Source organism: Coenobita brevimanus, chromosome 94 (genome assembly GCF_032717465.1).
Source record: "Coenobita brevimanus isolate Jiangsu-jjx chromosome 94, ASM3271746v2, whole genome shotgun sequence".
NCBI lineage: Eukaryota > Metazoa > Arthropoda > Malacostraca > Decapoda > Coenobitidae > Coenobita > Coenobita brevimanus.
In genome coordinates this window covers 27,431,808-27,446,746 of record NC_137047.1, presented here as the reverse complement: position 1 = coordinate 27,446,746, position 14,939 = coordinate 27,431,808, and the positions used below count along the sequence as shown (strand labels likewise).

At 43.6% G+C, this 14,939-nt stretch overlaps 1 protein-coding gene across 5 annotated transcripts in view; it reads right to left on the bottom strand.

Annotated features, from left to right (window-relative positions):
- The window catches only part of LOC145412934 (bolA-like protein 1), a 55,280-nt gene that overhangs the window by 17,729 nt on the left and 22,612 nt on the right, over positions 1-14,939 (bottom strand). For 3 of the 5 annotated variants that reach the window (XM_080282746.1, XM_080282745.1, XM_080282742.1), the window contains one exon: positions 1,474-1,640. In XM_080282746.1, the coding sequence (XP_080138872.1) occupies positions 1,474-1,640 (167 nt within the window). Of the gene's footprint in view, positions 1-1,473; positions 1,644-14,939 lie in introns of all 5 variants that reach the window. The other 2 variants (XM_080282744.1, XM_080282741.1) reach the window with 1 other exon arrangement.

Genomic DNA, 14,939 nt, shown 5'->3' with positions numbered 1-14,939 from the left:
AGGAAGAGGAAAGAATGAAGGAAAGACAAACAGAGGAGGGAGTGTAAAGTCACCTGTAAGCAGAAGGATGACGAAAGAATGAAGGAGAGAAAGACAGAAGAGGATGGAAGAAAAGAAGAATGGAGAGAAAAGGGCATACACCTGAGAGCAGCACTACATTGAGTGAGTGGATGGTGAGCCCCCCCACCTACCACAAAAAAATAAATAAATAAATAAATACCATAAATAAAATAAAAAATAAAGACAGGCAATTCATACTGTATTTACTACCCCTCTCAATATCCCCACTCTCAGCTGAATAAATTACTTGGATGTTAGCTGGTACACAACTGTACTACAGATCTTCTACCCATGAGAGGGTTAATGGTACTGTAACAGTATTAACACTCTCATGCTTCAATGATTCACTCTTAGATGGAAAAACCTTTTTTTTACTATCAGCTGGAGTAAATTACTAAGGTTGTTTCCATCATGATTGGGTTAATGGAGAAAAGGAAAATACCCTGTAAGCAAACTATTCAATGTTTTAACATAATCCCCTTTCTATTAAAATTTTTCCCACCAGTCCATCTGTTTTCCTTCTGTAGTTAGTACAGTTCTAATATTCCATTTCAGTTACTGCCACACAATTTTATTCAGCTGGGTGGTGTCGATGATGGCTCGAAGTCTCTTCCTGATGGTGCCTCCATATTCACTACAGTATTTTGGCCTTGAAAATACTTTTTTTTTTTTTTTTTTTTTTAGTGACAAGCCAAATGGTTTCCTGTACACCAGGAAACCATTTACTACGCTGGGTGGTAACCATATAACCAAATTTTGGCACCTGGTGGTTTAGTGGGTAATTACTGCACTCCAGTCGGATTCAGCCGGTGAAGGTTTATATCCAAGGGATGGTTGGGTTGATTGCTCATGTAATGTCACTCAGGGATGAGTGAGGCTGGTCACTCTCATCTTAAATGTCGAGACCAACTGCCTAGCCCCGGGCTCCTACGCTCCTCGTGGGGCAATGTTGGATTGGATGATGGGTGGATGGATTTAACCACCAAAAACCATATTCAGAATATGCAGAAAAGAGGAACAATTGGGTACAAACACGAAATGTTGATGTTTATACATACAGTATACATTATGGGAACTGGATTGAATATAAACTACATGACTGCAAGACTGAGCGTTTACTATGAACTCACTCACAGGCTAAAACTGCTCCTGCCACTGATGCTAATTAAGATGGAAAAAAAAAAGTACAGGTAATCTTGAAGACAGGTCATGGACGTGTTTCAAAACACTGTATTACAACTTATTTCTCACCAAAGTTATTGCAAATGGGGGGATGGCTAATTAGCTCTAAAGGTAGCACTGGAACTTTAATAGGCCATATTTCTGTAAATTACCATGGGCTTAACAACAACAAAAACTTCTGAAAAAATAACTTATTATGAGGGGATACTATACTCATGTGCAAGGCCTAACCTTTATAAGTGGAAGATTGTTGAATGCTTCAGCCACCACCAGCACTTTGAAGTGAGTCTCTGAGCCCGGGGGAACGTTATGCATGAAAGACTCGTTTACTATTTCCAAGTGGCTTGGCTTGAGAGCAGTCTCTAACTTCCTTCTGATGATGGACTCAACAGGGCCACCTGCTTAAATTGTAATAATGATGTTAACAGGAGTAAAATTCAGTTACTATAGTATTCACCAACACCATTTTGACCTCTTTTTCCCACCTATGGGTGGGGTAAGGGAGAGTTTAGAAAGAATGGAACGTGAGAGTATACATAAGAAAAGCTACCATTATACCCAGCAAAATAGGACAGACTCATTCACTCACCATTCAGTCCCCCAGAATCCTTATTTTATTTCACATGCCAACTCATCTGCACTTTTTTTTTTTTTTTTTTTTAAATACATGTGCTTCACATTAACATACCTGCCATACAGAGTCAACCTGTTGACTTTCGCTTCATTTATAAAGACTCCAGCATGCTTGCATACGTCAGCCTTGGTCACCAAATGGAAGCTCTCCATGTTGCTTGATCTTTGGCAGCCTCCCTATTCAGTCTCTTATTCCTGAGATTACACTCCATGACCTCATAACAGGTTTTCTTCGGTCTGTCTCTCACAACCCTGCCCCCAGTGTTAATACATCTCACTTTCTGCACCCAACTGTCATCCCCCATCCTCTCTACATGCTCGAACCATCTCAACCTACCTCTTCTCATCACAACACCAGTACACTCCAGTCCCATCCTTCCTCTTAACTCTTCCAATGTAAGCTTTGCCATCTCGGGCCTAACATTCAAGTATGCACTACACATCCACCTAATCACTGACATTACTGTACATTTGAGCCTGTGAATAACCTCTTCCCTTACTGTCCAGGTCTCACTACCACACAGCATTACACTTCTAACACATGCTGCACACAAAGATCCATGGACATGGAGGGAGAGCCCTCTCAATGTCAGGAAAGGTAACAGCTCCCTGAACTTCTTCCAACCACTCCTCACTCTAGCCACACAGCTAGCTCCTGCCCCACCTCCAGCACATAACATGTCTCCCAAGTAACAGAGCTCTTCCAAATACACTCCAGTGACGCACCAGCAAGATCAATCCTTTCATGCCTGATGATTTCCACATGCTCTCCCAGCACATCACACACATGAAATCTGTATTATCTCACATTCTACCTCTAATACCACTACATATCTTAAGTACGCATTTATCACAAACACTGCACATGATGGAAGGGATGCCAATCCTTTGTCATGTGCTACTCTGTACATAATGCATTATAGTATTAACAGATGAAAAAAAGAAAAAAAAATCAATTATAATGATAACAACAGATTTGTCTAAATGGGGCAAAGCAGGAAAAAAGTTGCTGCAACCTCAAGCTCATCTGGATGTGAACCAAGTGGACTGGAGGAAACTGGAAACTTCACCTAGGAACTTCCAGAGATGAGGACATTATGCTGTATGTGTTGTGGCAGTGAGATGAACGAGGTGACTGAAATGTGGCATGGGGGCTGCACTGCAGTGAAAGCATGATGGATTGTTTGTGAGTTGTAGCTGTGCTGGTAACGAAGCAAGGAAGAGTGAGCACTGCATCATTGTTTGGCTAGCTGCACCTGCTGTCTCTCTGGGCAGGGCAGTTTTCTAAGATGTGAATGTCTGACAGTGGTTCATGAACGAAGGTGTTTGGAAGGAGGCTTTGAATGGCTGTGGAGGCTATGTTTGTGCATGTGTCTGTGAAGTGTAATGTTGGATAGAAGAAGAAGGATGTGAATGTTGCAGTCTGTGTAGTGCTGAGATTCCCCCCCCCCCCCCTTTTTTTTTTTTTATATGTGGTGAAAGGTGAAGTTCAAAAACGTTACATGGATTGGATGAATCCTGAGCTGAAGTGACCAGTTGCGTGGCTCTTATATTCTTATGGTTCTTGAGTGGGAGATCATATGCTTCTTGATGCAAGGGATCCATAATTGCAGTCTGTGCACTTCCTGTTACTAATCCAATAGCTTTGTTTTGTGTGTGTGGGTGTTTTATTTTATTTCATTTTATTTTTTTAAGCTTTTCCCTGTTTGTGGCTGTTAAGGCAGGAGTCCAGCTTGTGTCCATTTAATTCACTGTCATTTTAATTTTTTTTTTTTTCCCGGAGATTCCTTCTGTTGACTGAAGATAGTGCCTGCAAGCATTTTCTGGGCAATGAGTCTCTCTGTTGAGAGGTCATGTGTATATCCAAAGTAAGTCCTAGAGACACGTATGTGAGCAAAAAAAAGTGTAGAAGAGTAGAGAGAAGGAGTGTGGCCAGTGCTACAATGACCTTGATGTGAAACACAGTTCTGAGTGTGGCAGCTTGTCACGAATCAAATTCGCGACATTTTCCTTTTGTGAGAAACCACGAACTATTAGTGGAAAACTCACTGTGTATCGCTCAGTTAACCGTTTCTCTCTCCATTTCGGTGGTATACTTTTCAAAACATTCGTCACTGTTTCAAAAGTGACCGATCTAATGCACGTCATAAAGTGCTCTACTGAGCGATATTATTGTTTCTTTATTGTTCGCCCCTGCTTGCCTAAGCCATTGGCCACGCTTTCTGGGCTGGCCTGTGCGTTCTACCACATGCATCGTATATGAATAGTCAGTCAAGTGTCTGTCATGACGGAGTGAGGTTCTGTGCTCCAGCAGTGAGAGTAGTGAGAGATCAGCTAGCACCCAGACTCCACTAGACTATAGTTCTCCAGGCTCCCACCCTTCTTGGTGATACAACACATTCATTGACCAGTATTTCCTTTTTATTTTCCTAGGTTTAAGAGTTTAGTTAAGTGTACAGTTTCCTCACATGCTGGCCGGCTGCGCCACATGTTTTTTTTTTTTAAGGCGTAAGAATTTAGCTTTTGAGTGAGTGAGTGAGTACGATCTCTTTATTTGAATTCATTTGAAGTGTAACGTTAAATTTATTTCTTTGTAATCAATAAATTTAACAGTTCTTTTTCTTGAGCTTAATGTAATGGAAACTCGTGTTTCATTTCTCCACAATTAAGCTTATTTCCCTGATAGCTCCTAGCTTGCATAAACGTTTTGCCATTCATAACTGATACTTAGGCCAGTCTTGTTGTATTAAGCTTAAAATCCGTTGTGCCTTCTAGGAGTTAAGAGGGGAACAAGTCAAGAGTGAGAGCAGTGGAAATGAGTTACTTGAGAGGAGCACGTGGAGTGACATGGAGGGACAGGTTGACGAATGAAGAAGTGAAGGAACGTTGTGGGGTAGATGTGGATGTAGTTGAGAAGATTAGGAGAAATACACTGAGGTGGTTTGGACATGTGGAGAGAATGGAGAATGAAAGACTGACTAAGAGGGTGTATGTAGGTGAGGTGGAGGGAGGGAGAGGGAGGGGTAGACCGAGGATGAGGTGGAGGGATGGAGTTGAGAGGTATATGAGGGAGGGGGGGGTGAGTTGGGGGGAGGGTAGTCAAATGGTGGGTGACAGAGTGACTTGGAGGCATTTTGTCTGCGGCCACCCTTTGCGGAATTAGGGCGTCGGGCTATAGATAGATAGATAGATAGAAGAACCTGATATCATTAATAGTATTAGTTATTTATTGTCATGGGTGAAGTCACTCTCTCCAGAGGCTAACAGTACTAATAATCAGCATTTGTGAGTAATTAGTCTCTGTCGTGTACTGTTGAGAAAGTTTATAAATTCTCGTTCTGAGAGTCCGGCGAAGCAAGCCGGTATAAAGTAATCATTGCTTGATTTAGCAAGACAATTCATTGTCCCTGCTCTTCAGTATTACTGAACATTATCATTTAATAATTGCTTTTATTTTAAAAACCCCGTGACAATTGGCAACCTCATTCCAGGATATTAACTCCTAGCTCTAAAGCTATTCACGAGATAATACTCACTCGTTCATATTTAGGTATTTATCATTAAAGTTTATAGGAACAAGCTTACTGGTGTTTACTGTTAGTTTAGTAAGTGAATTTTTGCTTTATTAATCCACAGAGTACTTAACTCTATTTAGTACTTTATTCTTTGTAACGCCAGACGATTTTATTCGCTCCTGGGAACTCGCCGTACCCATTGCGTTAATTATTGAGTCTTCCCAGTCATTTGCATTTTTGCTTTATTTTTGCCAGTTAACTAGAAAAGACTGGTCACCACTAGCTTGTGTCTGTATTCTTTACTTGTGTTATTAGCATTCGTTTGCGAAGCAGCAGTCAGTACTCAGTTTCGGCTTGCTCAGTAAATTAGCGACATGGCTACCACCATATTTTTACAGGAAGCCAAAGAAATGGGTCTTACGGACCCACCTGAAATTAAAGAGTACATACTCTCACGGCATAATCAGTAGCAGCAGCGTGAGAATGATGCCCGTGAAGAGCGTAAGATTCAGCTCAAATACGAGCGAGAACAGCGTGAGGAACGCGAAAAGGAGCGCGAACACGAGCGAAAACAGCGCGAACTCGACTTAGAACACGAGCGAGAACAGCGTGAGGAACGAGAGAGAGAACGAGAACACGAACATGCCAAGCGAGAAGCACACGAAAAACACAAATATGAAATGCTGAAGCTCAAGCGAGATTCCTTGGGTTCAGATACATCTGGTGCAGTTGGTCAAAGCTCCACGAGCGTTCTCCCTGCACATGTCCTGGCGACCCCACGCATCAAGCTTCCTTCATACAAGGAAGGCGAGCGGATCGAGCCGTACATAGCTCGTTTTGAGGACATGGCAGACATGTATCAACTGGATGAGGCAGCTAAGCGGCTCCAATTTCTTAGTTTATTTGAGGGCCCTGCCCTCGATATTCTCCACAGAATTCGTGGAGACAATCTCACGTATGAGATGATGAAAGCTGCACTCATGAAGGCGTATGGTCTCACAGTAGACGACGCCAAAGTTCAGTTCATGCGAGCTCGTCTCCAAGACAAGGAGACAGCTGTTCAGTTCCTCGACCGTCTCACTGCTTACTTAGGTGAGTGGATGGAGAAAGATGAAACTCCTTCCACGCGTGAGGGGATAATTGACCTTATGCTGCGTACACAGCTAGAGAGGTCGTGGCCTGCTGAGCTCATAGCACAGCTTACGATCTGCCAGGTGAAAGATGCCAGCCAAATGGCAGAAAAGGCTGACGCATACTTCACTGCATACGGGTATCAAACTTGTAAGCAAAACACCTGGAACAGCAGAAAAGATACTGCCAAGTCTGGGAAGCCGTCTCAGACTGAATCCCAGCACCAAGGCCGTTCTCAGAGTAATGGCCAAGGTCCAAGCAAACAGCAGAAGGACCAGGGGCAAAACACTCAGAAACCTGAGTGGAAGAGGTACAACAAGTACCCTAACCAGCAGCAGTATCAGCCACGCAACCGACCGTCGGGACAAACTTTTTCACCACCAGCTCAAAGGAGGCAGGAAGCAAACGCAGCCTTCATTCCTCAATGGCAGCAGCACGGTGGTCACATCCCTACCAGTACGGGTACTCCCCCACAGTTCACTAGTCCCACAGCGACAGTGAACACCCCTCCACAGATGGCCAATGTTCCATCTTCCCAGGCAGTGAGTACAACCCCTCAAGTATCAAATTCTCAGGGCACCATGTTTGCCGCATCAACAATTCAGCAGCCTCATGAGTGGCTAGCTGCTTCCTCCACAGGCCCTCCCACAGGTGACAGTACCTTCCTTGTTCAACCAGGGTTTGTGGGAGACATTCCTGTGAAGGTCCTGAGAGATAATGGATCCTCAGGTTGCTCTGTCAAACAGAGTTTAGTTCGGCCTGAGCGGTACACAGGTCGACAGATCCATGCAAACCTTATTGATGGATCAGTGAGATTGTTCCCTGAGGCATGTATCCAGGTGGCATCTCCATTTTATACTGGTACGACACTTGCAGTTGTCATGCCAGAACCCTTATTTGACCTAATAATACGCAATATTTCCGGTGTCAAGGATATTTGCACCAAAGATGACGCTACTCAGACTTCGGCTACACTAACACGAGCCATGGCTGAGGCTCCAGACTGTGTCACCCCAGTGACCACTGAATTGCCGCAAGATCTGGTGTGTAGCCAACTTGTTGTTCAAGAACAATATTCTGACCCGACACTTGCTGCCGTGCAGAACAAACAAAAGGGTAGAGTGATAAAGTATTCACAGGGAGGTCGAGCCAAGTTCCTTCGTAAGCAAGGACGGCTCTACTGTGAGTCATGAACACCTGAGGGCGAGGTTTGACTGCAGTTTGTCGTTCCTGCCAAGTACCGCCAAACAGTGTTAGAATGGGGTCATTGTTCAGCCTCAGGAGGTCACCTGGGCAAAAGGAAGACCCAGGGCCGTATCCGAGCTGACCTTTTCTGGCCAGGGATGGGACGAGACATAGATAGTTTTGTGCGTTCCTGCAGTGTGTGTCAAAGTAACACCACTAATCAGGGACATGTCCTTCCTGTGCCGTTTGTAACCACACCCGTAATCTCTGAGTCAGTTGAGAGACAGGGTAGTGGTAATGTGGGTGTAGACCTGATGTCTCACCTACTAACTGCTTACTAACTAGCAACTGTTGTATGCTGGGTTCTGTAAGATAGGCAGCCTCAGAGATTTGAGTAATCCAAGGACCAGCCTGGTTCCCAGTTAAAAGTGCAGACCTGATGTCTCACCCATTGGCCCCACAGGACACATCATGTCCAGGGCCTGTACATACATATTATGTACCGTAAGTTAAGGGAGGTCGAGAACCCCGGAGAGGCGACTCGAGGCTACGTGAGCCCGAGTTTGCACACGGATTCTCAGTTCCCCGATATTAATATAAGTACTGTAGGTTAAGGGGGAAGTTCGAGAGAGAACTCCGCAGAGGCAACTCGAGGCTACGTGAGCCCGAGTTTGCACACGGATTCTCAGCTCCCCGATATTAATATAAGTACTGTAGGTTAAGGGGGAAGTTCGAGAAAGAACCCCGCAGAGGCGACTCGAGGCTATATGAGCCCGAGTTTGCACAAGGATTCTCAGCTTCCCGATATTAATATAGGCACTAGGTTAAGGCACAGGTTGAGGACCCGTGTGCAGTTCGAGGCTATGTGAGCCCGAGTTTGCATAAGAATTCTCAACTTGCCGACACTAATCGTAAGTGTTGAGTTAAGTTTAACCAGTAAACTACACGAGTCCTCGAGACAACGGTGTCCAGGGACTACGTTTCCTGGTTAATAATCTACCTAATAAATTAATGGCGACCTCGAATATACGAAGCTTAGGCTGTCACTCGTATTTTTCAGCTAGAGCGTACCTTTCGTAGCATGTACTGACTGCTAAGCAGAGAGAGTAATTGTAACGTAATAAGAATTTTTGTCTCATTGACACTTTTGATGCTCCACCTTAATTGATTTTGCAGGTACAGCAATGGGTATAGCAGTTTTGCTGTGCGGGCCAGCTGATCGTCTGCCGCACGCTGCCGCCTCTTCTCCTCTGCCTTCGTCGTCACCATATTATTAATATTACTGTGTCATTTTACACGTAGGTACAGTTACACCACAACTGTCACACCTACACCATGTATTACATACATTACGCTACATAACAATTAGTTGTTAATGTAAATGTAGCGAACTTTCTTTTCTTTTTTCTTTTTTTTTTTCTTTTTTTTTTATGCGAGGAAGAAGGAACAAAAGGCCATGAGCCTGCAGTAACAGTTCCCTCCAAGAGAAAAACAAAATACAACAGAGAGCCAAATTCAAGATCCGTTCATTTTGAGATGCCTGGACACACTGCGTTTGAAAGACTGGAGATCATAGGCAGCAGGAAATACAGACAGAGGGAGACAGTTCCAGAGCTGACCTGTTGCATAAATGAAAGACTGGGAGTAACGGTTAACTCTTGCATTAGAGAGTTGGACAGAAAAGGGATGAGAGTTTGCTGCTAGACAGGTGCTACGCGCCCATCGTAGAGGTGGAGGAATGCAAGCAGACAGTTCAGAGGAGCAGTGACCATTAAAGTAGCGATAGAAAAGAGATAAAGATGCAACAGTGCGACGAAGAGACAGAGGTTGAAGGGAGTCAGTAAGAGGAGGAGAGTTAATGAGACGAAAAGCCTTTGACTCCACCCTATTGAGAAGAGCTGTATGTGGGGAGCCTCCCCACACATGAGAGTTGTACTCCACACAGGGGCGGATAAAACCCCTGTATAGAGTCAACAATTGTGCAGGGGTAAAGAAAGAGCGGAGTCGGCTTAGCACACCCAATCTCTTGGAAGCAGATTTTACAAAAGATGTAATATGATCTTTCCAAGATAAGTCCCGAGTAAATGAAACCCCAAGCATGTTCAAGGATGATGCAGGATTAAGCTGAATATTATTAAACATTAGTGGGTATACCTGTGGAAGATTTTGTCGGGTTGATAGGTGTAAGAACTGAGTCTTAGATGCATTAAAAACAACCATATTATTCTTACCCAAGTCAGAGATACAAGCCAAGTCAGACATTAGGTGTGCCATAGCCCCATCCCTTGTTTGTTGAAGTAACTGTTGAGACGGGCGTTGCTGGAACCGAATGGAAAGGTGAAGGGTGGAGTCATCAGCGTATGAGTGGATAGGGTTAGATGTACAGCTTAGAAGATCATTGATGAATAAAAGGAAGAGAGTTGGTGATAGGACAGAGCCCTGAGGAACACCACTGTTGATGGATCTAGGAGAAGAACGATGGCCGTCTACAACAGCGGCCATAGAACGACCAGAAAGGAAGCTAGCGATGAAGGCACAGATAGAAGAATAGAAACCGTAGGAGGGCAGTTTGGAAATTAAAGATTTATGCCAGACTCGATCGAAAGCCTTTGAGATGTCAAGTGCAATGGCAAAGCTTTCGCCAAAGTCCCGAAAGGAGGATGACCAGGAGTCTGAAAGGTAGGTGAGAAGATCGCCAGTGGAGCGTCCCTGACGGAACCCGTACTGACGATCGGAAAGAAGGTTGTGATAGGAAAGATGTCTTAAAATTTTTCTATTGAGATTTGACTCGAAAACTTTTGAAATACAGGACGTTAAAGCAATTGGACGATAGTTGGAGGGTTGGGAGTGGTCACCCTTCTTTGGGACTGGCTGAATGAGAGCAAACTTCCAGCAAGAAGGAAAGGTACATGTTGACAGACAAAGGCGAAAGAGTTTGCCTAGGCAGGGTGTAAGCACAGAAGCACAGTTCTTGAGAACAACAGGAGGGACCCCATCAGGCCCATATGCCTTGTTAGTACTGAGGCCAGTGATGGCAGAAAATACATCAACTGAAGAAATTTTAATGTCAGCCATGAGGAAGTCAGAGGGGGGAAGTGATGGAGGAACAGCACCGGAATCGTCTAAGGTGGAATTGGAGGAGAAAGTCTGTGCGAAGAAATCTGCTTTATCAGTAGAAAAAATAGCTACAGAACCATCAGAGTAGAAAAGAGGAGGGAAGGATGATGAGGTAAAGTTGTTAGAAAGATTTTTGGCAAGGTGCCAGAAGGAGCGGGAAGAATTCGAGTTGGAGAGTTGAGAGCATTTAGTATGGATGAAATTATTTTTAGTAGAGCAAAGAACAGACTTAGCACGATTCCGGGCAGAAACGTAAAGATGATGTGATTCAGGGGTGGGTTGGCTCCGGTACCTTTTGTAGGCCCTCTCCTTGTTGCGGACAGCATTAGAACAAGCGTGATTAAACCAAGGCTTTCTTGCATTAGTCAAAGGATATGAGAAAGGAATGTATGCTTCCATGCCAGAGAGAATAACCTCTGTAATGCGCAAGGCACACTCAGATGGCTCCCGGCCATGAAAGCAATAATCATTCCAGGGAAAATCGAAGAAGTACTGCCTGAGGGCCTCCCAGTCTGCGGCTCCAAAATGCCACAGACGACGTTTCCCTGGAGGGTCCACAGGCCATACCGGAGTGATAGGACAGGTTAAGGTAATATGGTTGTGATCGGAGGAGCCCAACGGAGAAAAAAGATTAACAGAGTAAGCAGAAGGATTAGTTGTGAGGAAGAGGTCAAGTATGTTGGAGCTCTCTCCAAGGCGGTCAGGGATACGGGTAGGGTGCTGTACAAGCTGCTCTAGGTCATTAAGGATAGAAAAGATGTAGGCTTGTTCACCAGGTGGATCCGTGAAAGGAGAGAAGAGCCAAAGGTGGTGGTGAACGTTGAAATCCCCTAGAATGGAGATTTCAGTTTGACCTGAGTACAGGATTTTCACCGTCGTCACGGAGTTTTTTCCCTCAAGCTTGCCTCTATTAACGTAAATACGAGGTTTTTACGCTCATTGGCGATAGTGATTTTCTCCTGTAGCAGGATAGCACACACACCACAGTGTGAATCTTGTGTGACTGAGTTAGGATGTGTACATATATATATATATATCCACAAATTTTTTCCCATAAGGAAAAAATTAATTTTGTAGGGGCATAATGTCACGAATCAAATTCGCGACATTTTCCTTTTGTGAGAAACCACGAACTATTAGTGGAAAACTCACTGTGTATCGCTCAGTTAACTGTTTCTCTCTCCATTTCGGTGGTATACTTTTCAAAACATTCGTCACTGTTTCAAAAGTGACCGATCTAATGCACGTCATTAAGTGTTCTACTGAGCGATATTATTGTTTCTTTATTGTTCGCCCCTGCTTGCCTAAGCCGTTGGCCATGCTTTCTGGGCTGGCCTGTGCGTTCTACCACACGCATCGTATTTGAATAGTCAGTCAAGTGTCTGTCGTGACGGAGTGAGGTTCTGTGCTCCAGCAGTGAGAGTAGTGAGAGGTCAGCTAGCACCCAGACTCCACTAGACTACAGTTCTCCAGGCTCCCACCCTTCTTGGTGATACACCACATTCATTGACCAGTATTTCCTTTTTGTATTTTCCTGGGTTTAAGAGTTTAGTTAAGTGTATTGTTTCCTCACATGCTGGCCGGCTGTGCCGCATGTCGTTTTTTTTTAGGCGTAAGAATTTAGCTTTTGAGTGAGTGAGTGAGTACGATCTCTTTATCTGAATTCATTTGAAGTGTAACATTAAATTTATTTCTTTGTAATCAATAAATTTAACAGTTCTTTTTCTTGAGCTTAATGTAATGTAAACTCGTGTTTCATTTCTGCACAATTAAGCTTATTTCCCTTATAGCTCCTAGCTTGCATAAACGTTTTGCCATTCATAACTGGTACTTAGGCCAGTCTTGTTGTATTAAGCTTAAAATCTGTTGTGCCTTCTAGGAGTTAAGCATCAGCAAGAACCTGATATCATTAATAATATTAGTTATTTATTGTCAGGGGTGAAGTCACTTTCTCCAGAAGCTAACAGTACTAATAATCAGCATTTGTGAGTAGTCTCTGCTGTGTACTGTTGAGAATGTTTATAAATTCTCGTTCTGAGAGTCCGGCGAAGCAAGCCAGTATAAAGTAATCATTGCTTGATTTAGCAAGACAATTCATTGTCCCTGCTCTTCAGTATTATTGAACATTATCACTTAATATTTGCATTTATTGTAAAAACTCCGTGACACAGCTATACGAGGACTGCATTAAAATATGGGTATGAGGCTTTGGGGTGGCATGAAAATGAAAACTCAACTAGAACTGAAGAGCGTGTTACAGTTATATAGAGTGAATGGGTGTAAATAAGGCAGTGAAAGGACTACCCGAGTTAGTGTGATGGTGTGAGGTGACATGGTAGGCCAAGAAGATGGTGGATGAATATGGTATGTCCTAACTGAGAGTGTGAAAAAGTGAAGTATGAAGGTTGATAAGGGCAGGGAACTTACAGCAGATCAAGCTGGCTGGAGGAATTTTGTATGGAGGAGCACTGAACAAAGGCTTGGCATCCATGTTTTTACCTGGTAATGTGAAAGTTGTTGGAATGACTCCACCTGATAAGTAATATGAAGTGCACAAGTGTGGAAAGTTTTATCTGTGAGGTATAAAGCTTCTGGACCTAATAATGAAAGTAATGGAGGGAGTCCTGGAAGATATGGCATGAGAAAGTGAACACTGATGAAATGGAGTGTGGGTTTATGCAAAACAAAGGGACCACTCATGCAATATTCACTGCCTGCCAACTTCAGGAAAAATATATAGGAAGAGAGAGAGCCATACAGTACTTTGTTTTTGTTGATTTGGGGGCCCTTGAGAGAGTTTCTAGGGAGGTGACGAAGCAGGCAATGAGAAAGCTTCGGATAAAGGAGTGGCTGGTTAGAATGGTTGTCAATGTACAGTACGAGGGTGTTAGCACCCACGTGAGAGTAAATGGAGGTTTAAGTGATGAATTTTCCATGAATGTTGCTATGCATCTGGGTCAGTTTGAAGCCCCAAACTGTTTGTCATGGTGCTTGACGATCTCTCACATGACTTCAGAATGTATGCTAAAAACTTGGTGCTGATGGTGGAGAACGAGAGGGTAGCAGAAGAAAGATTTAGAAATATGGTACAAGGGTTTGAGAGTAACTGTAGATAAAACAAATGATGATATCTAGGGCAGGGTGACAGTACTGTCACAGCAGAAAGAATATGGCAAAGGACAGTTTGCCAAAGGGTTGTGAGAAATAACTACATTTTGTGCAATATTTGTGATACGAGGGTGCTTAAGAGAAGATGCAATATTAGACGAAGACTGCAAAATAATGCTGATTTTGAGCATGCAGTATGTATGGGAGAGCACACAGAAGCAACGAGGCAGGAATGGATTAATATTGCTGGAGTCTCTTTTGTGTGTGGCTTTTTTTTTTTTTTTTTGAGAGGGACATGGTATGTGCTTGAGGTGGGGCTCGACCTAACTCAGTTGCAAGGATAAGGAGTGGTTTGAAAAAGTTTAGGGAACTGTTACCTCTCCCAACACTAAGAGGGTTTCCCTTCTGTGCTAAGGGGTCCACGCATACAGCATGTGTCAGCACTGTGATGCTGTACAGTAGTGAGACTTGAGCTGTAAAGGAGGATTTTTTGCAGGCTCCAACATAAAGGCAAGAATGATCAAACTCATATGTAGTGTGTCCTTGAATGACACGCCTGGGGGATTTGGACTGTATATGATGAGTTGAAAGGAAGGATGGGACTTGAATGTATTATTGAAGTGATGAAAAGGGAGAGACTGAGATGGTATTGGCATGTGGAGGATAATAACTGGGTATGGAGGGTAAGAGGAATGAATGTTGAGGTAGAACTGGTAGAGGCAGACCAAAAGACTTGGGATCAGATCATACAGTGTGACTTCAGGGATAAGTGGCTGAACAGAGAGGCTGGTAAAGACTAAGCAGCACGGAAAGTCACCATTAGGTGACTGAGGTGACACATGCATACATGTTGGTGCCTTTATAAATGAAACAATGAGGCTTGAATGGTAAGTGAATGAATGGGTGTCACATTTAATTTAGTATGCTGTTGCTAAGTTCTCCCTCAATTTGGATTTTTTCTTACTTCAAGGACCCAACCTCACACCATCCTTGGGTGGGAAAGAAGTC